General features: G+C 36.8%; 1 protein-coding gene across 1 annotated transcript; it reads right to left on the minus strand.

The window, feature by feature from the left end:
* Window positions 1–919: 919 nt before the first annotated feature.
* On the minus strand, window positions 920–21,244 carry LOC124533452. Its single transcript, XM_047108732.1, has 12 exons — window positions 21,084–21,244; window positions 20,583–20,807; window positions 19,723–20,508; window positions 16,372–18,516; window positions 15,689–15,914; window positions 4,536–4,675; window positions 4,167–4,338; window positions 3,801–3,987; window positions 3,659–3,721; window positions 3,521–3,581; window positions 3,147–3,434; window positions 920–2,896 (listed from the first exon to the last, which is right to left on the minus strand). Exons 2-12 carry the CDS (start codon window positions 20,733–20,735, stop codon window positions 2,705–2,707), a joined length of 4,413 nt encoding a protein of 1,470 aa, XP_046964688.1. The 5' UTR covers window positions 20,736–20,807; window positions 21,084–21,244; the 3' UTR covers window positions 920–2,704.
* Window positions 21,245–21,696: the final 452 nt, after the last annotated feature.

The raw sequence follows: 21,696 nt of genomic DNA on the forward strand, positions 1-21,696 counted from the left end.
TCTTCGTTGCTTTCTATTATTAATAGTAAATAATTATTGTAAAATTAAAAAATGAGGGTTAAAGCCACGGTTTTCTTGAATTTAGTGTGTATGTATATGACAATTAAAACAAGCATTCACCGCTTTTTCTTAATGAAGCTGTACACTTTTTGTTTATAGCTTATAGGAAAAAATATAATTAATAGACGCTTGAGTCGTTCTAGTTTAAGCCACGAACAAACGCCAATACAAATAAAATTAATTGTTTTGTTTGATCGCAATATTTTTACTTTTTCGGAATAATTTACCAACATTAATGCACTGATCCCTTGACCGATTTGGCTACGACGCGACGCCGCGGTCGGTCTCACCCAGGCCAATTGTATATATATTATAGTACTATTAAAGTGTCTTCGTAAACTCAGGAGAATGCACTCTCTTTTTTATAAAGGTATTCGGTGGTGTATGTAGACAGAGACAAATGTAGATTTCAAAAAATTTATTAATTTCCGAACAACAGTTTAGAATAGTTTTTGCCAAATTAATGGCACATTTTAGCACTAGACATGTGTAAAAACTTACACTAATACTAATCGTAACTTTGTACATGGCCACTGCAAAAATATTGTAACTAGTTGACGATATACAAAACATATTTATTTACAATTCTAACAGAATACGTAATATATTATAAAACAATTAAGTGTATAGCATTTTTTTTCTCATATATTTATTTATGAATATTTTGCAAGGAAGGTTGTACTCAACTATGCTTCGTAAATGAAATAAAAAGATGTGATCGAGTCAAAATAAAGAGGAGTATGATTTTTGTTAATACCAACAATCAAAGTATAAATTGTAAAATGCATTCCATTGTCATTTGAAGCATTAAGAACAAAAAACATACAAAAACGGTATAGCTGAAATAATTAAAATAAACTCCTTTAGACCAAAATCTATTTCATTCTGCTGATCATTTTATCTTTTCTTTGAAAAGTTCAAATGAAATGTCGATGTTCACACCTTGTACAAGTTCTATCCAAATAAACAAGGATAATAACTCCTTTGCAACATAACAGAGCCCACAATCATTCTCTATGTACTGATATATACAAATGACAACAAATCCAACTTAGACTATAGCAGTGGCATAATTTATAAATACAGATAATTTATTAATCATTAGTCAAAAAAACTATACAGCACGGATATTGAAATGTAGACAGTTTATAACATAATTCTGACTTGCACATAGGCCCCATATGAATTAAATTAAAACATAAAAACATAAAGCATCATATACTTTAGCAAGTTTAATTCCATGAGAGCAAAACCTAAAATATTTTATGACATCTAATATACAGTTTATTGAATGCTAAAATAATACTAAATTGCACTATGTTTTAATAATAAATATCTACATAATTATATTCATAAACGTAAAAGTCGACTCAACCAAAACATAATTGGTTTTAATATATACAGTGTGTTAAGAATAATGGTAAATATTTATAACCTTCTTTGGTTTGATTTAAGAAATGTACTCCATTAATGTAAAAGAAAGGCTCTGTTTAATTTTTAAGAGTTTTAAATAATCTTTAGTGATTTCACAAGTCACCGTACCATTGGAAACAGGATGTCAAATAGTAATATATTTGATTTAAAAAGATCAAAAATAATTTCTATTCGATGTGGAGTTTTCAGGAAAACCTAACAAAATACTTTTCTTTTTACTAGATTCATATTTTTCTCAAGAGGATACAGTGTGGCAATCACAGAACGCTATCAGTATAATTTGAAATGTGGTTTACAGCATTTTAAGAACTGTTTAAAAACAGTTATATTTTAGGACACTGATGTCACAATGAGTTGTAGTATGAAACAGTGTTCCCCGACTGCCTCACTTATTGTATACAATCACAACCTCAAACCTTGAATAATTTTTTGCATTTTGTGCTAGATTAGAAGGCTCACTTAAGCGAAGGAAGAGCTAATATTATACAGCCTAATATTGTCAAAGAAATTGACTCCTATATTTTTATTAAAAAAATGTTTTCAATTGAATAAAATATAATTTTCTAAATAGCAATTGATACAAAAATACGTTTTCTATACCATTTTTTCAACAATGACTCTTTAAACAAATTTACATTTAATTTTATTTGAAACAAGGATGACATTAATAGATGAAATATATTATTTTATTATTGCATCTGTGTACATTTATATCCTAACACAATTTCATAAAAATAACCTTCGATTCTATTCTTATTATGACAGTCAAAAATAAGTGACTCAAAAGTTCTTATATAATCTGTACAAACAACGAGAACTTATATAGATAGAAAACATTAATGACCATGGGCCTCACAAGCCCTATTTTCTACCAAGTAATGCGCACATTATATACACTTTAGTGTGGTGTAAATGTTATTTATAATTTACAATTACACATTTAGTAAAAGTCCATGATTTACAAAATCCACAAATAGAACACAAGTCCCTAGCTTTGTACACAATATATATCTATTCTTATAGACTACACTAATTATACTCATAAGCACTGTATAGTACCACTCTGATCACGATCTAAAATCGAAAACGTCATAATAATTCATAATGACCGATCGGAAGAGTGCATGTAAAGGCACAGCACAATATGATATGTCACGAGACACGTGGACGACTAGACGAGCACGGTGAGCGCGTGCGCGAGGGCCCGCGATCACGACAGCGAGTCGCGCAGGTGCCGCACCGTCGCGTACACCTTGACGGCCGGCCCGAGGCGCAGGCGCAGGCACTGCACCAGCTCCTCGCACGACGCCATCACCAGCTCGGCGCCCGACAGCCGCGCCGCCGCCGCCGCCGCGCCCACCGCCGCGCCCGCTATCCGCGACAGCAGGGCCGCCACCTCCTTCTGTAATGTAAACGGCCAATGTTAGCAATATTATTAAATAACGCAAATAACACACACAATTTACTAAAAATAAAAAATAGTAAAAGAAAAATAATGACGCCAATCTTTATGAATAACTGCATATGAGTAACAGATTTGAAACCGTGCACATGCATATATTTTCATTACCTACTGGTCATTTACAAAACTGGTTAGGATGATATTATTATAAATCGCCAGTCGACAGTCGGCAGCGAGTGTCGACACGCACCTGCGTCCAGAGGCCGGGGTCGGGCGCCAGCGCGAGGTCGGCCATGTGGCGCGCGATGAGCGCGCGCGGCGCGTGCGGCGCCTGGTGCGCCAGCGCGAACATGCGGTGGGCGGGCGAGGGCGCGGACGAGTGGCGCGACGGCGAGCGCGGCGCCGCCGACTGGCGCGACGGCGAGCGCGGCGCGGACGTGTCGCGGCGCGACAGCGAGCGCAGCGCGCGGTTGTCCTCGCTGCCGCTGCCCCGCCAGCGCTTGCCGCCGCTGCTCGATACTGATTCGTCATCCGATACCTAAAGGAATACTCAGAATACACTATCGCAGTTCGTGCGTTACATAGTCACGAATTTATATCATTTATCTAGTGGTCGATACGTACTGGTTCGTTTTTAGCGACTTCCTCGACCCTTTTATGCTTCGGAGGTCGTCCTCGCTGCGGTCTGCGAAACGATTCAAACATGTACTCACATAAAAATAATAATGAATAAAAACAATTTCGTCAGTATGCAACACTCACTTCTCCTTGGGCACGTCGCTATTGGGCGTACTGGTAGAAATAGACTTCGGCTTACTCTGCGCCCTGCAAAAAGATTGACTTGTAAGTTTGACACACACGGTCCAGCGCAGCGTCGGCGACGGGGAGGCGGGGTTCGGCGCACCTGAGCGGCAGCAGCGCGTGCGCGGCGGGCCCGGGCGCCAGGCGGTCGGGCAGCGGCGGCGGCTCGCTGGGCCGGTAGGGGCAGGCGGAGGCGGCGCCGTGCTGCTTGTGCGCGCCGCCGCGCGCCGAGCCCAGCCCGCGGCAGCCGCCCACGCCGCACGGGCCCTGGATGCGCAGCTCCTCCGCCGCTGCGGGCACACACGATACTTCAACATTACGAAACCATTCAAATGATTATCGACAGCACGGGAGGTTCAAGTCTACGTGAAATTTAAATAGTAATTCATTTTCTTCATTGCATTAATTTTATAAGCTTTATTATATCATTTTAAGCTCGGGGACCTCTAAGTCGGCGCTTGGTACTCACTGAGCGGCGGCTCGAGCGGGTGTCCGGTCTTGAGGCACCAGCCGACGGGGTGGATGTCGGGCGAGTCGTCGTCCAGCCAGCACGACAGCTCCTCCGGCCAGCCGTCGAACGACACGCGCACCTGGTGGCCCTTCACCGCGCTTATCGTCGCCACTCTTATTAGGAACGGCACCTGCAAGTTTCATTGATTGTTGTGATAAGATCAATCGTTAATCATTCGCATTATATTCCGCAAACATTTTTAATTATAACGTAAGCATTTTTATTTAAAAATTCTTCCAATTTACATATCTATTTGTTAACAACATTAAGTAATTTCATTGATAACATGCACCTTATTTAGCGGTGATAAAGTTCAAATTAGCTTACCCTACGATCTACGACTTCTAACTTCATCCCGGGCTTAAAGCCGACGGGCGGGCGCGTCTTGAACGCACGCGGGGGCGCCGCGCTCGACATCGTCTCCGCCAGGTAGCTCTCCCACGAGAACGAATCTGGGTCCTTGTAATCTGTAAACAAATAAAAAAAATTAAGGTTTACAAATACGGATATAATCAAGCAAAAATTGTAATTCCTTATATTAAATCAATTTAGTGGAAATTTTATAAATATCGAACTTAAGGTGGAACCTTAAGAAGTCGCCGGCTAATATTTTAGGTAATATGCGTATGAAGTCAAAATAAATAAATTTATATCTCCTACTAATTGTAAATAACTATTAGGTACAGGTATATCTTTCGTATAGTTTAGATATTTGAACAGCACAAGACATAGGATTGAGAACGAATTCGATCGAAGCGGATGCCGTGAGAAACGTGTGTTTTGACATAGGTTCGGACATTTTGTTTGCGTTCCGAACAAGCATTGTTAGATCGACTAAGTAATGGGTACAGCGCGATAACAATATTTAATGTAATTATAATGTTCACTAATGACAATGCTTTTGTATCATTTCAAACGCGGAATTTACATTATTTACTTGTACGTTCAGACTGATAGTTTGTATAGCGTCACCTTCACTTTATTTATTTTGCAGAAAATCTCGTAACGCGTAAGATGCACGGATGAACGGTATTAATAAATAACATTGAATGCAACTCGCATTTAATGTAATTTATTAACACTAGCAGTGTCCCTGACTTTGTTTCGGTCTTCATCAGCGTCTCAGGAATAATTTTACTCATCTCAAATGTGAGTGTATCTTGATCTTGTTAAAAAGCCATTTTGTTCGTAGCGATAAATTGATTTCATCAGAGCAAGTAAAGACGAAAAGAAATTGACAAACGTCCATATGAAATGTTACTGGACCCTTTGTAACACTAATGTAAGACAAATTTTAGAAATCCTTTTATATCGTCTCGTAAGTTAAGCGTTATCTCTATCAATGTTGCTTATTGATCCACAGGAAATACACACTATTTCCTGTGGTTTGTACCCAGAGTTGTATTTCATGTAAAGTTTTAAAGGTATTATTCATTCCTTTAAAAATATATATATTTATTTAAATAATCAATAATATTTTAGTCCTCGGTCTAGTCTAGACATTTAAAACAGTTCTTTATAACAATACCATTAAAAAGTGCTACCTCAAACTGCAAGGTTTATGGTTTAAAATTTAAAAAGCTAAAGCTACAAATGACGGATTTAATGCTAGATGGGCTTCTCTATCAGTCAATAGGCTAATAAGGAATACACGAATGCGTAGATTTATTATTTTCTTCATAAATTAATGTCTATGAATAATTCTTCCTTACTCTATGAATATCACAGAAGTAAAAAATAAACATTATTTATTATTAAATTGACGAGATCTTGAATAGTCTATGGTATTCATTAGAAATTCATAAAATAATGTATACCGGTAATAAGTTGTTACATATACCTTGGAAATAAATATAAAGTAGTGTAGAGTTTCATTAATATATAAAAAAATACATTAATTAAAACTGTCTGAAGAGCGATATTATTCAGAGGTATTAGCAAATTGAATGGAAAATGTAAAGTTCATCGGTACTCCTCCTTCATTGGAATAGGCTTTATACTGCCTCGTTGGTCTTGTTTCGAGGAATCTTTACAAATAACGAGGTCTTGAATTCGGATACGATGAATGATTCAGTGCCAGTCTGGAGTAAGTAAGATATCGGTGCCTCGAAAAACGCGTCAAGCTATAATTCATTCATTCGTTCACCATAAAAACAATAACATATAAGTATGCAAATGCACACACACGCCTGCACTGAATAATATATCTTCGCATACTTTTGTCGCGTCTGACTTTGACCGCTATTGCCGAAATACGATATAAGAAAACATGAATGAACAGCTGGACAAATAGCTATTAAAAAGATCGATATAATGTACGCATATAAACATAATCAAACGCTCGTTAATGTAATGTTTATGCACAGTAACTGGCGGGAAGGCAGAAATAAATATTTTAACATAGTTTGAAATGTTACGTGATGATCGCAACGTACCAACTTTTAAGAAACGCCATATCAATGAACGACTGCGTCTTTAGCGTCTATAATATGCATATATTAAACATATCTAAAATATTCACATTACTAACCTTGAAATAAAGTATTAACCTCGTCAATATTAAAAATTAACAACAAAAAAGTTTTAGAAACTAAACACCTTTTCATATAATTCCTCATTATAAAAAATATATAATACTCTTTATTGCACTGAGAAATTTTACACAGAAATTTTAAACATGAAATTTTTGTTTACAATGGCGGGCTTATTTCTAAAAGAAATTTCTTCCAGCCAACCCACAGCTGTAAGAGATAGTGTTATATAGCAGGTATAAATAGTGCAACATTAGATACTCTTAGTAACATTATTTAAAAGAAACAATATTAATATAGTATATATTACGCTTACATAAATATATATAATAGAATAAATACATATATATTAAATTATTATACTTATACTACATCTAGATACACAAATATTATAAATATATCTACCGTACAAAAATAAATAAATAAATAAATAAATAAAAAAAAAGATAATGGTAAATTTGTCAAATTTATGAAAGTTGTGAGAGAAAGTGCTCTTTTACTCTTTTTTTAAAGAGGTTGATATTTGGACTCTTTTGGATGGATTTTGGGAGACTGTTCCAGAGATTTGCTGCACGTACCGTGAAGGAGTTAAGCAGAAACTTTGTATTACATTTAGGCACTTCTAACTCTGAAGTAATACAGGAACGTCTAGAACGTGTTGAAGGAGGAAGAAGATTGAAACGGGAGCGAAGGTAAGCAGGAGAATTTGGATCATTAAGAATATTAAAGAGGACTGAAAGGATGTGCATATCACGGCGAAGGCGGATAGGGAGCCATTTAAGTTGAGTACGAAATGCAGATATATGGTCATATTTACGTAAGCCGTAAATGAACCGAATAGCCAGGTTTTGAAGACGCTCTAATTTATTAAGTAGCTCCTCAGTCACATCCAAAAAGCAGACATCAGCGTAGTCGAGGATTGGTAGAAGAAGAGATTGCGCTAGCATAATTTTTGTACTGAAAGGGAGAAAGTATTGGAGACGTTTAAGAGAGTGGTAAGTGTAGTGTATCCGCTTGCTAACATCATTGACTTGGGCCACCCAGGACATATTGCAGTCAATAACAAGACCCAAGTTCCTAACTGAATCGCAGTAAGAAATTGGAATCCCGTCATAAAGTAGTTTGGGGACTAGCCCCCAGTCTAGCTTGCTTCTAAGCCTGCTACTGCCAACAATTATGGCTTGTGATTTTTTGGGATTCACAAGAAGGCCAAAAGATCTAGCCCACGACTGAATAGCAGACAGGTCCATATTCAATAAATCAACAGCCCTGGGTAGCTCAGCCAAACTAAAATGTCGATAAAGCTGTAGATCATCTGCATACAGATGGAAGGGAGAAGTAATAAATCGGGAAATGTTATTAATAAAAATAGAAAACAGTAAAGGTGAAAGTACGCCGCCTTGAGGGACACCAGCCGTGAGCTCTAACCAATCTGACGAGGAATCGTCGGTTTTTACACATTGCTGGCGTCCGAAAAGGTATGAATGAAACCAGTTAATAACAAGAGGAGAGACGTTGACTGCTCGAAGAGTACCAAGAAGTATGTCAAAATCAACGGAGTTGAAGGCGCTGCTAAAATCCAATAGAGCAATTGCAGTGAGCTTGGTGTTATCCATAGCCCACCGCACATCCTCCGTTATCTTCAGCAAGGCACCAACAGTGCTGTGGGATGGACGAAAACCGGATTGGAAAGGACATAACAGGTTGTAAGTTGTAAGAAAGGAATAAAGTTGTTCGTGTACAATGGACTCAATGACCTTAGAGAGGATAGGGAGGATAGATATAGGACGATATTGGGTCATAGAGGTAGGATTGCTGGTTTTGGGAAGAGGTATAACGATAGCCCTTTTCCAGAGTGTTGGGAAGACATTGCATGAAAGTGAATAATTTATAATGTGAGTGATCACTGGTGCAATGTCATCCAACACTGGTAGAATCATATTAAGGCTGAGGCTATCGCTACCAATGGCTTTGGTTGAAATAGAACGGACACACCTCTTGATAACATCTTCAGAAACCAACTGGAAAAAGAAAGAGGGACAGTTTGGTGGTTCAAGAGAAGATAAATAAGAAAGAGTCTCTGATTTCGTTATAGGATCTACAGTAGTGGGAGGGCTAGTGAAGAAAGAATTTAGCGCTTTAAGGTCAACGGAACTGTGGCAGGCTACAGGAGTTTTGCCCACACCCATTGACCTTAAAAAACTCCAAACTTGGGATTGACAGAGATTTTTAATTGTTGAGTGAATGTAGCGACGTTTTGCGTCCCTACACATTCTGTTGCAGATGTTACGCAATCTTTTATATTCTACAAAATTTTCCTCAGATGGATACTTTTTATATCGACTCTTCGCTTTATCGCGTTTTACCATGGTGTTTCTGATTACTGGTGTTAACCAGGGAGCTGGTGCATGCTTCATCCGCACTGGTCGTGCAGGAGCATGGATGTCATATATACGAATCAGTTCAGTAGTTAGATCGTTGACCATGGCATCAATGTTATTCGAAGATAGTAGTGACGACCAGTCGATATTTCTTACTTCCTCTTTCAAACGTTCAAGGTTAATATGCTTGAAATCGCGCTGAATAGATACTTTGCCTCTAACCTTAGGAGGGCGCACTTTATAAGTAAGAAAAATTAAGTCATGATAGGAAAAGGGGGCAGACATTTGACCGTGAGAAATAACAAAATGAGGGTTAGAGACAAACATCAAATCAATCAATGAAGGCTTACAGCCAGGAAAGTAATGAGTGGGCGAAGACATTGAAAGTAAATGTAAATTAAAAGAAGACAGCAATGCATTCAGTTTCTGTGCTCGTGAATCGCCCTTTAATATACACGTGTTTAGATCGCCCATGCATATTACGTGATCAAAGTTCGGTAAAAGATTTGCTAAAATGTTTTCTAGGTCATTAAAATAATTAATTTTGTCACTAGGGTTGTAAAGAACACCAAGTAGAATTTTTTTATGATGTATCTCAATACTTAAAAAAAGATATTCTATAGAGTCTACAGAATGTGGAGGGGAGCAGAGAGTAATATTGGCCGGAATATCTCCGCGCAAATAAATACCCACTCCACCTCCACCACGCCCAACGCGGTCGTGGCGAAACAGTTGGTAGCCGGGTAGAGAGCAAGAAATAGACGGTAGGGAGGGTTTTAGCCATGTTTCAGAAACCAGAATGCAATCGACTACACTAGTGTCAAAGGATGTGAGAAGATCAGAATGATGAGCTGGTAGACTCTGCGCGTTGATATGCACCAGTGAAAGGAGGTTCTTATTAAACCTAAATAGACTATGATATAATAATTAAAACGCAAGAAACTCGAATAATTATCATAAAATTACTCACAGAAGATCCGTATCGTCCATCTTTACAATTTGGACACTCAGGATGTAAACATAAGTATTATTTATATAATGAAATTATTCTATTAATAAAATACGAGAAGACAAGTTAAGAATTCAACTTTCTATACACTCATCGGCAGCGTTCGACTGCACACTGATAGCGAAGTCGACTCGTTCGTAAACAGCGACCGATGATTAAAATGTTTTTCATTTATCCTTATTGTGATACGAGATACTGAACTACATATTTATAACCGCTGTACAACTAGGGAATTCGCAACTTAAGATCGCTCTATTGTCTTAGATATCTATCGAGCACATATTTTCGTAAATAGGCATGTTTAGTGACATAAAATTAAAATAATGACGAAAAGAGCGAAACGAACTAATGTGAATGTTATTGAAACCATAGACAGATCTGTATTCTATGCAATTTATAAATTATGTTTACAATTTTATAAAATATAAATTAAAAGCGTTTTTATTTTTTAAATCGTTATTACTTGTATTTTTAAATAATTTACTCTAAACCGCGATAAAAAGTTAGATACACATTTTACCATTTGAAACCCAAATATACCTAATATAATAGTATGTTGCACTGATTGCCTGGAATATTCAGTTAGTGAGGAAGCCTACATGATGCAGGAATAGGACACATACGATTCGATTGTCATTTTGCTCTATACTCACCGACCTTATCAACTAGCTCGGGCGGAGTCGGAATCGTCCCAAGGATCAAGACGCGTTACTACCATTTCCTGAGAGAGGAGCAACTCGGTAAGAAAGTGTCACCCCTCGGGAAAGTGGAGCACTATTAGGATAACATATGCGTTATGTCAAATCGATAGCAAATCCTCTTCGTGGAAGAATTTTAGGTGTTTCCTTCAGAAAGCTGATCACGTTTCAAAGGCATCCTCGGGATAGAAATAAATAGTTTTTTTTTTTGCCAACGTGACAATCACAACATATTACTTCTACTCTACTTTTCGTCGTAGAAATTCAAAGGGAAAATATGCAAATAAATGTTTACTACATTTTAGTTATACTTGTTTTATCAGGAAAAACAAACAGATATTAATAAAGTAACAATAATTCCTATGCAAAATTTTATTTTTTTTTACAGCAATATACTATAACAAAATATAATGAGATCAATATATAAAAAAATATGTTATATGTATTTACACTAAACTTAACCAGACAAGTTTTATACTCGAGCGTGTTATAAAGTTGAGATCAATATGTCAAATAACCGTACGTTATATTTTGTATAAAAATGTTTCTGAGTATTATAGGTTTTATGGAGTTTATTATTATGGTACAAAAGGTTTATAGTTTTTAAATGAACCGAGTGACATCTAAATTTGGTAGCTTTATACTATAAAAGACATTTTCTCGGGCAGATTACGCATTGATCACGGCTAATCATTACTTAACGTGTGTTAAATCAAAATCGAGGCGACATTGATAACGGAACAAGTTTGAGTGCGTTCTAAAATAAGTTCTGCACAGAGCACGTGCGTCTGCACAAGGTTACCTACATACCGGCATTACGTTATAATGTGTATGAAAATGTAGAAGATACATACGTAATATTTTAATTAGAAGAGGCCTGGTTGGCCGAATAAGTGTTATTAATAAAATACGCAGGTTATAATCCTTGCTCCGGTTGCCTTTCTAGAGGTCCTTCACCTAAGTATTAAAAGGGGCCCTAATACAAGACTCCGCTCGCTATCTATCCGAAGTCACCAGTCTGTACCTACCTCATTTCATTGTGTCATCTCATGAAGTTTTTAAAGATGATATATTTCTGTTGCCATATATATTTATATGCCATACATTTTATACTTAGAACAGAATAAAATGATTATTTAACTGGGGCTTCTATACAATATAAATATGTTTTTTGCATTTTATATTTTGCGGAACCTTTCTTCAAACTCACACGTGACCATTTTTTTATTAATAACGTTTACAACTAAACCATCGTGTTACGTTCAAAATTACATGAAGTTTCAAATACGAATCAAATACCATGCTTGAAGGAGCTTAAATGTCTGAAAAAAGCTCAATGGTTATGGAATCACTAATGGGGTCGGAGTAGCGAAGTTAGCAGTAATATATTAATAAGACTACGAACAGTTACTTAACCAAGGTTGTCTTTTGTAACGAAATCAAATTCATATCAGAAATCAGGTAATTATAATACGTAGAAGTAAACTGTTACTACGACTAAGGTATTGCTAACTAGTGGATCTGGTTTAGAATTTTTTATCTTTAATTTATACACACTTGTATCCGTTATTATTTTGTAACAGCAATCTGACTGAGCATCTTGTTGGTAGTTTTGGATAAAGTCATAAAATTGAATATATTCTTTAACCAAAAAAATATTTTCATTCTGCCACATATAGTCCATATAAAACGTTTTTTGTAATGATTATTAACGCAAAGTCCAAATATATTTTCTATATGATTTATTTTTGTTACCCATATATTTTAACCAAAAAAATTAATACCTAATTTGAATTTATTCATAATTCACTTTTACTATGTAAGTAAAACCTACTTACCTTGTAATTATATTAATTCATCATTCACTAAAAGTTTGCGACACATTTTTAAGTCAAAGAATGAAGTAAATGAATGGAGTTTATATAAAATTATAAAGCTAATAAATATTTTTTCCCAGTTTCAAACAGGCGACCTTCACTGTTATAATAACGTTTTTTTTATTAATATTCTTTATAATATACAATAGCCTTATTCAACAGAATATTACACTATATTTTACAAGATCATGAATGAATAATATATTTTAAATTAACTAATTAACTATGTCCCGCTGTTTCATTTACTTGAAATTTGTAATGTACATATATTACGTATACATGATGCTAATTGCCTCGTTTCTCTTTAGTCTACTCCAATCGAAGAAGGAATAAAGATAAAAATATCTTAGATTTACTTTGATTTCCTGCGATTTCCTAATAGCCCCGGCTATATTGTACTACGAACAATTTTTATTTAGTATGTATTTAATTCCTTTATTAAATATGGATGCATTACGCTTACTTATTCATAGTTAAATTAAACACTACTACCGGTTCCGAAAAGAAAATATATTGACTTTGTATTTTTTAAATGTTAAAAAAGTCGTAACTACTGAGTTTCTTGCCGGTTCTTCTCGGTAGAATCTACTTTTCGAACCGGTGGTAGCTTCACTTAATTGTAAAATTACGATTAACAAAAGTGCTTGTAAAAGCCTACTTGAATAAAGTTTATTTTGATTTGATTTGAAATACCTCAGAAGAACCAGTGAAAGAAACTCAGCAGGTATTTTATGTGATTTACATAATATATTGAATAGAAAAAGTCAGGAGGCGATCGTAGAGTACAACATTATTCTAGTTAACTTCCATCTACTGAATACTTATCTCTATTTTACTTTCAAAGTTTCGATAACAGCTTCGTAGATGTACAAAACCCAATTTTTTGAAAATTCATAATCGATTGAACGTCATAAATTATTCAAACTGACCAATGATATCGCGCGTCGATGTCAAATGTTGTTCGCTTGGCTTTTGTCTTATTCAGGCTAGAATCAAATATAGCTAGATGTGATAGAGTGGACCCACTAAAGCAGCGGTCGGCAACCTTTTGGTAGGCAAGGGCCACAAGGTGGCAAAATAAAGTATAGGCGGGCCGCAGTCATGATAACCTTGGAAGCCCAATATACCTACGCATAATTAGTGTTAATTCGTCATATTCCATAGAAAAAAGAAAAATGCTATTGAAAATTGTTAAAAGATACAGAATTTAATTCGTGCACATAATACTTACATTGTGTTTATATGTTTGGACTTAGAAAAATAAAGAAACGACCTAAATAGGAAACTGACTTTACGCAAATTTTAGTGTCATGTCTGAGGTTGCATCTGAGATGCTATTTCTTGTATGTTTAATATAATTGTCAACTTTTTTACAAAACATTCACGGGCCGCAAGGAAGATGTTCGCGGGCCGCGTGTTGCCGACCGCTGCACTAAAGTATTGAATTTTCTGTCGAAATATTTCAGAAGTAACGTAGAGTCTCAAGTTCGAAGTGTACATTTCTGTTCTGAGGAAAACGCGTAAAGCGGTTGGTCTGGCGCCTCGACTCTTGCCAGTCGTGTTGAGTGTGTTTCATCGGATGATAAGGGAATAGGGATTTCACCTGTTTGCATCTACACTTGTCTCTGGCGATAAGCCGCCGTGATCGAAATCGGTCAGGAGTTATCACAACGTGATCTATTTAATGATAAGTATACAAGTTTGTTTGATGACAAGAACTCTAGAAACTTTTTTTTCAATCACCACAATATTCACGTTGATAACTTTTAATGTTTATTTATAAATTAATTATTTATATGGACATATGATGGTTACCACGTGGTAAGGATTTTTAGTAATGCCTTAGATGCTCCACCAACTTTGGTAATTAACATGTCGCCTTTGATTATAGTTAGTACGTATTGTCGTAAATGTAATATATTTTTTGAATTCTCATGTATCTGTATTCAAAACGTTAAAACAAGTAAGCTAAGTAATTTATTTAGCTGTAGAGCCTTAGAAAAAATATCCACACCAGCTTATTCGTGGCATATCAAGTAATTGTATTTATTTTAATATTTGGTTAACTGTACTAAAAATAATCAGCTCTAACATTATTTTGAGTGTAATGTTTAGGTGGACCGTTTAAAAAAATCGAACATCAATTCTTGGTATAGCTCGAAATATGTAATTAGAAAAAAAAAATAGTCTTAATATATAACAGTCTTAGGTTCACAATATTAGATATTGGTAAGTTTAGGTTACATTTTTATTTAATAAACAAAAGTTTATTTGTCTTAGTCGCTGATTACTTTAATTTAATTTTGTATGAAATCTATTTTCTAGCTGCCATATACATTACCCGCTGATTAATTTATTTTAGCCGCCTACTAGACATAAAATACATTTTGGAGTTCACCAAAACTGCTTTAATTAGCTGAGTGTGCACATGATAAGCACTTTAAATCTACTGAACTATAAAGCATTTTTTAAGGTATTACATGTCTCTATCTCACTTTAACAAGCACTTTAAAATCCATTGATCTGTAAAGCATTTTTTAAGGTGACGTTACATGTCTCTATTTCACTTTAAAAAATTTTTTCACTGGCTACTGAATAATTAATTAATTATTATACCGAACTATTACTATTTACGGGATCATCTCACTTATAAATCAATATATGTAGTTTCAAGTAAGTACATTAATTACCTCCAGTGAGCCAAAGTTTGGGGCCTATTTTATACACTGCTTAGTATTCCAGATGCGCTGGATCTATTCAAAACAAATAAACCAAAAAACAGTGCAGGACAGCGGAGGTCAAGTTTCTGCGCCGACAAGTGCATAAACATGCAAAGCCGATCTTTATAAAAGCGTATATACTTTTATACTAATTTAACGTGGCTTCCGAGTAGCGCACTCTATACTCTGCACGCGCACGCGTATTCTTTATATGTGAAAACGTTTGAAGCAAAGACAAATGGCGACCTAGGCTAATGTACTCACAGTTGGGCGGCGTGAGCGGCAGGCCGTGGTCCTCGGCCCAGCCCACGGGGTGCACGTAGGGCGACGAGGGCTCCACCCAGTAGTCGTACACGTCGTCCCAGCTGTCGAACGTCACCAGCAGGCGCTGGTCCAGCATGTCGGCCACCGTGGCCACGCACACCAGCTCGTTCTGCCGGTCCTCGGCCTCCAGCTTCATGCCCACGCGGAACCCGTTCGGCTTTATCATCTGCAACGACACTTGCAGCTGTAAAAGTAGTAAAGTAAAGTAACAGCCTGTAAATTTCCCACTGCTAAGATAAGGCCTCCTCTTCCATTAAGGAGAGGGTTTGGAACATATTCCACCAGGCTGTTCCAATGCGGGTTGGTGGAATGCACATGTGGCAGAATTTCGATGAAATTAGACACATGTAGGTTTCCTCACGATGTTTTCCTTCACCGCCGAGCACGAGATGAATTATAAACACAATTAAGCACATATATATAGTGGTGCTTGCCTGGGTTTGAACCCGCAATCATCGGTTAAGATGCACGCGTTCTAACCACTGGGCCATCTTAGCTATAAAGGTGCTTCAGTGTTAACCAGTGTTGAGAAACCCTCCTAACGATAACAGCTAACGTGGAGTACGTTAGCTGTTATTCTGGGCTCTCGAACTACTACAATTATTATTGTCATCGATACTCACCGCAGTTGTGATATGTTGAAACAGCTGCCGGGGCGCCGCGACTGCGCGCATTTGCTTGAGGTAGAGGGGCCACGAAAACGAGGACGGGTCGTACCCGGCCGGCGGCTTCAGGGGCCTGCCGTTCTTCTCGCACCAGCCCGGCGGGAAGATGTCGATGGAGTCCGCGTTGACCCAGAAGTCGTACATGTCCGGGTACTCGTCGAAGTGCAGGCGCATCCGGTAGCCCTGCACCTCCGCCACCGACACGACGCAGAACAGCGACGGGTGCTGCGGGTCGATCGCCTCCATCCTCATGCCGACCTTGAAGTTATTCTTGCCGTAGGGGAACGGGTCCTTGAACAGCTTGACGGGCGCCGCCTTGGCCTTGCACACGTCGAGGTAGCGCATCCACGAGAACCCGTTCTTGCCGCACATCCACGGGTACTTCTCGTTCTCTATCATGTCTTCGCTCATTTTCATGAGCACCGCTTCCGATATTTGGTTGTCGTTGGATATAGCATCGTAATGCTTCGACGGAACTTTGTCGTCCTTATCCTGAAGTAGGTCGGAGTCGGAGGTTTGCTTGCGCATCAGTAATTTCTTCATCTTGTTTCGTTTCTTCGCTAGTTCTGCTCTCTCCTTGTCTTTCTTCTTCTGCGTCACCTTTTGAACTTCGCTCTGGCAGGTCAGACTGCAGATGTTCGGTGTGATGAACTCTGCGGCCATGCCGTGGCACCCGCAGCCGTCGCAGCGGTACAAATCCTCAGGAGATGTAGGTTTTTTGTCCCTGTTTCTCTCAATACGCTGTTTGAGCGGGGTGTGGTACTTGGCCCCCGCGCTCGCCATGACATTTTGATTCGAATTTTCTATTAGATCGATGAGACCAAATTCATTAGTCTGGAAATGGAGGTTGCTTCCTCGGAGTTGTGCAATTCCATTATTCCAAATGAGTCCTGGAGGGTCTTCTTCCAACTTTGAACTAATACCATCTTTCCCGTTCACTTCGTCTTTCGTCGTGCAGTTCTCTGCTTTGGGAAGGTACATTAAATCGAGAGGCTTAATCTCCATCTTATCCTTATAATCTTCGGGATCCGAGTCTCCCAAATTGACCTTTGCCTCTAAGTCTTTATCGAGTTTCTCATCACAGAACAAGGACGGCACCCGATGGTCGTCGTTGACGTCTCCGTCGACGTGATCCTTCGATTTGTTCATAATCTTCGGTTGAGGTAAAGTTAATTTCAAGTTTTTGTTCGAAAGGTTCTCCGTACATAACGAAATACGGCGCTTTATGTTCGCATTGGCAGTTTTCCTCTCACTGTTATCGGAATTCGAGCGACGCAGGATTGCAGGAGCTGCGATTGTAACGGGACCCAAATCGTTTCTGTCAATAACGTTTCTGTTCAGTAAGCTTTTGCCCTTCTCCGGGATAGCCAGAGTGAAAGATTTCTCTCGCGTCTGACCGCCCTCGTCATCCGCTATCGACACGGTGTAAATATCATCATTCATTGACGCATTTGTTTCGGGTATCGACAGTGTGTACTCCCCTTGCTCGCCGGTGGGCTCGGCTCTTGATCCCGTTATCGATACCGCATAACCCTTTTCACTTTTAGAATTATTCGTCATGCAAGTATCTTTTCCATTCATGACAACAATCTTGGCCAAGGGCGGCATTTCAGAAGCTTCCATAGGAGTCGTATCTCTCATGACCGTTATATTTCCTTGGGGATCGTTTTGAATCTGCCCATTAGCTATTTGAAGATTAATTATAGGCCCCTTCGACGCCATGGTAGCCGGTAAAGTCACCGGCACGATGAACTTGGTGTTCTGTATTTTAGGCATCATCGGAGTTAAATATAATTTTTGATTGTTGGAATTCACATTGGTTTGATTGCTTGATATGAGAATCGATTGGTTCTCAGTGATATTTTTCGTGTTCGGTTTTTTAACGGAACTCAGATAGGCGATGGCCTGCTTGGGCGGCGCGCCGGGCGCGATGCTGACGGGCACCATCATCTTGTCGCTCGCTTTCGGCTTCTGGATGACAATGGGCTGCGTGGCGTTGGCCGGCGCCAGGATCGACGACTTGTTCGGCGCCGGCAGTTTGGGCGCTATGTTCGGTTTCGGCGCAACATTCGATATTAAATGAATGTTTGAGTTGCTTGTTATCTGAAACATAAAACTACATTAAGCAAGCGAAGAACTGTATTATATTTATAAATAAGTTTAATTCTTAAATATATAATAAATTCATAGGTAAAGTTGTGAAGATGACCATATAAAACATACCAAAATAAAAATGAAAAAAATAGATAACTTTGAAAGATGTGTAAAATGCATATAAGTATATTTAAAAACATCAATCATATAAATAAATATTCAAAATATGATTCTGTAAGCAGGCATCCTTCCTAAGTCCAGCAATGGTATATTTACAGACTGTTACTTTAATAGTCATACTTTTTATTTTAATCATATCATGATTTGTAAATAAAGAGATATATATATCTAATGTCGCAGTGACAGCACTTCAATAACTAATTGATCAATATATCTACAAAAATAGATCAAACTGAACGTCTGGACCTGTTAGGTTAAGGTGTGAAATTTAATAAACTTGATAAGAAGTTAAATGTAAGCAAAATACTAATATTTTTTTAATTATTTGTTAATTAAATCTTTCACTTCACTTCATTATCTTATTAAAATTAACATAATAAGGCTTTTGTTTTGGAAATATAAAAGAAATTCATGAATTGACTTAAGAAATTTCATACTTTAATTTTTGAATACACCTCATGTTAACAGTATAAAAAGTGTATATGAAATCCGTCTTAATAATGTGTTAAATATTTTCACTTTTTTCTCATTTATGTCATAAAACAGATGTTTTAATTTATTCATTACTAATTCACCATTAAAATAAAATTTACTTTTCAATTAAACCTTATTTGAAAGAAATTTGAAAGAAATTTCAGTTAAACCTTATTTGAAAGAAGTTTGAAAGTCTTAACTCTGCATTAAAATATGAAATAGCTGCCTCATACATATGTTACAAATTTCATTAAATAAATGTTTATTAAAAATAACACTTCACATTAAACCTTATTAATATAAAATAAAGTTAGGATTTTTTAAAGACTTAATGAAAAAAATATGTTATATGTGAAATATTTTCTACTGACATATTTTTGTTAAAAGTTACTCTTTGCTTTAAACATTTTAATTTTATAAAATATTTTTAAACCAAATGCAATAACATAGATAATGTCCCAAGCAGAAGTGTTGGCCCCATTAGCAGTGCACACAAACATAGATAAGTGTCAAGTTAATACACAAATATAAAAATGTTATGTAAAAGATTTAAATACTTACAGGTCTTCTAACTATAATCTGAGGTGGATTGCCACTGGTACTGGCCTGACTAATGACTTCAGTACTAGATACCGGCTTCAGTCCTGTTGGAGTCTGTATGTACACCACATGGGGCATACTTCTGGGAGCGCCTCTTAATTGAACCCCAGTATTTCCAGCATTTGGCAGAGCCAGTTGAATAGGATTATTTGATGAGTTTGGTATTTGCATCACAGTTGAATTTGATCCAACTTGTACTTGAGACATTGATGCGGCATTGCTCATTTTAACAGAATCTGTGAGTTGGAGTTGAGTGGAGCTTGACATGTTCATGTCTATACTACCATCTATATTCGTTGCTCGGGGATTCGAGCCCATGTGCAAATGAATTATTGAATTGTGTAGTGGCTGCGTGGGTGTTTGTAAGAGAGGCATAGACGGTAGAGTTGGAAGTTGAATATTCTGATTTGCAGATGGAATTTGCAAGGGAACATTAATAGTATCTCCGGCAGGCAACTGCACTGGGACACTAGTGGTACCAGATACTTGCAGAGGAAGACTTACTGGAGCTATCTGTAATGGCATACCACTGGATGCACCTGACAACTGTACTGGGACATTAATATTAGACGTGGAACCAGGTATTTGAACCGGAACATGAACAGTGGATAACTGTAGTGGATATGGTGAATTGTTTGCGTGAATTTTTACAGGAGCAATAGAATGAGTAACTAAATTGTGAGTAATAGGCATAGAGCTCTGCGGCGCCTGCACTGAGGACACGATCATACTGCTCGATATTGGCGCCTGAAAAATGGTAAACAATGTCATTTAAGACAATTACTTTGCCCCTAATGTATTATTAGAATATTATAACTCACGCGCAACGTATTCAATAGCACATTATGCTGCGAGTTGCCCTGAGAAAGATTACTACTCGCGGAAGTGCTGGTTGCCTTTAATAATCTTTTTTTCAAAATTTCTGTTTTCGGGTCATCAAAGTTTTGAAGTGAATTACACTGCTGTCTCTCCATTTCTCGTTAACAAAAACGTAAGCGACACCATTACAGATGTTTAATTATCTTTTACAATTCATTATTGGTGACCTGTAACGCATATAAAAATAAAAAATTGTAAAGTAAAAATCGTATAGACGCACTACTCTTTAATGTTTTCCATTCAGTTGTAAAGTTATTAAAATTAAATATTAAATATTGATACTAGATTTTAAATTTATTTCGTGATATATTATGAAGAAAGAAAATATTACATTTTTCTTTCGCGAGTATCGCACTCTATCAATTGTGCAGCTACTTTTGCAGATCCACAACCTTTTAAAAAGAAAAGTTCTTGAAACACTAAAACATTAATTTATCACTTACCTTTCGTTGTTTTAACAAATAAAGCATTTTCACGACTTTTATTATGGATAATATTCTATCATTATCGTAGTGAAAACCATTAAAGAAAAATAAATTATATTCAGCAAAGCGACGAATTTTACCTGCCTACACAACTGGTAATAATTCTGACAACATAGCCAAATTGTACTTGCATTCGTTATGTTGGTACTTTCGAATTTTCCAACCAATCATCTTCAAGCATTCCTATGACGAAGCTTTCGCGCCCGATTATTCAGCTAAAAAAATTGGGCCGATATAAGTACAATTGTAAATATATATTTTAAGTATTCACAACTGAAATATTTCACTCTGATAACTAAAATGATTTTTATTTATTCTGCTTAGAAGTTTAAATATTTTAGATTGACAATTAAAAGATCTAAAAGCTCGTAGTTTCGGTAGAAAATTTTCACAATTAAAATTTATTTTCTTTAAATTAGTCATTACGTAATAGATTGCATGATCATTTTTTTTTCCTTTTACAAACTATTATAAGATTTTTAATAATATTCTAATACTAACTATGTGCGTCATTATAATATTTTTTATAAAATAAACTATTACTAAGATTAACTAAAGTATGCGCATATTA

This window comes from Vanessa cardui, chromosome 11 (assembly GCF_905220365.1).
Source record: "Vanessa cardui chromosome 11, ilVanCard2.1, whole genome shotgun sequence".
NCBI classification, from domain to species: Eukaryota; Metazoa; Arthropoda; class Insecta; order Lepidoptera; family Nymphalidae; genus Vanessa; species Vanessa cardui.

Bases quoted from the DNA above. Each gene is read 5' to 3' on its own strand.
- LOC124533452 (XM_047108732.1), bottom strand. From the start codon at position 20,735: ATGGAGAGACAGCAGTGTAATTCACTTCAAAACTTTGATGACCCGAAA. The intron at 4,339-4,535 runs GTAAGCTAATTT...TGAAACTTGCAG, and splicing joins TAGAAGTCGTAGATCGTAGG to GTGCCGTTCCTAATAAGAGT. The intron at 3,722-3,800 runs GTGCGCCGAACC...ATCTTTTTGCAG, and splicing joins CACGCGCTGCTGCCGCTCAG to GGCGCAGAGTAAGCCGAAGT.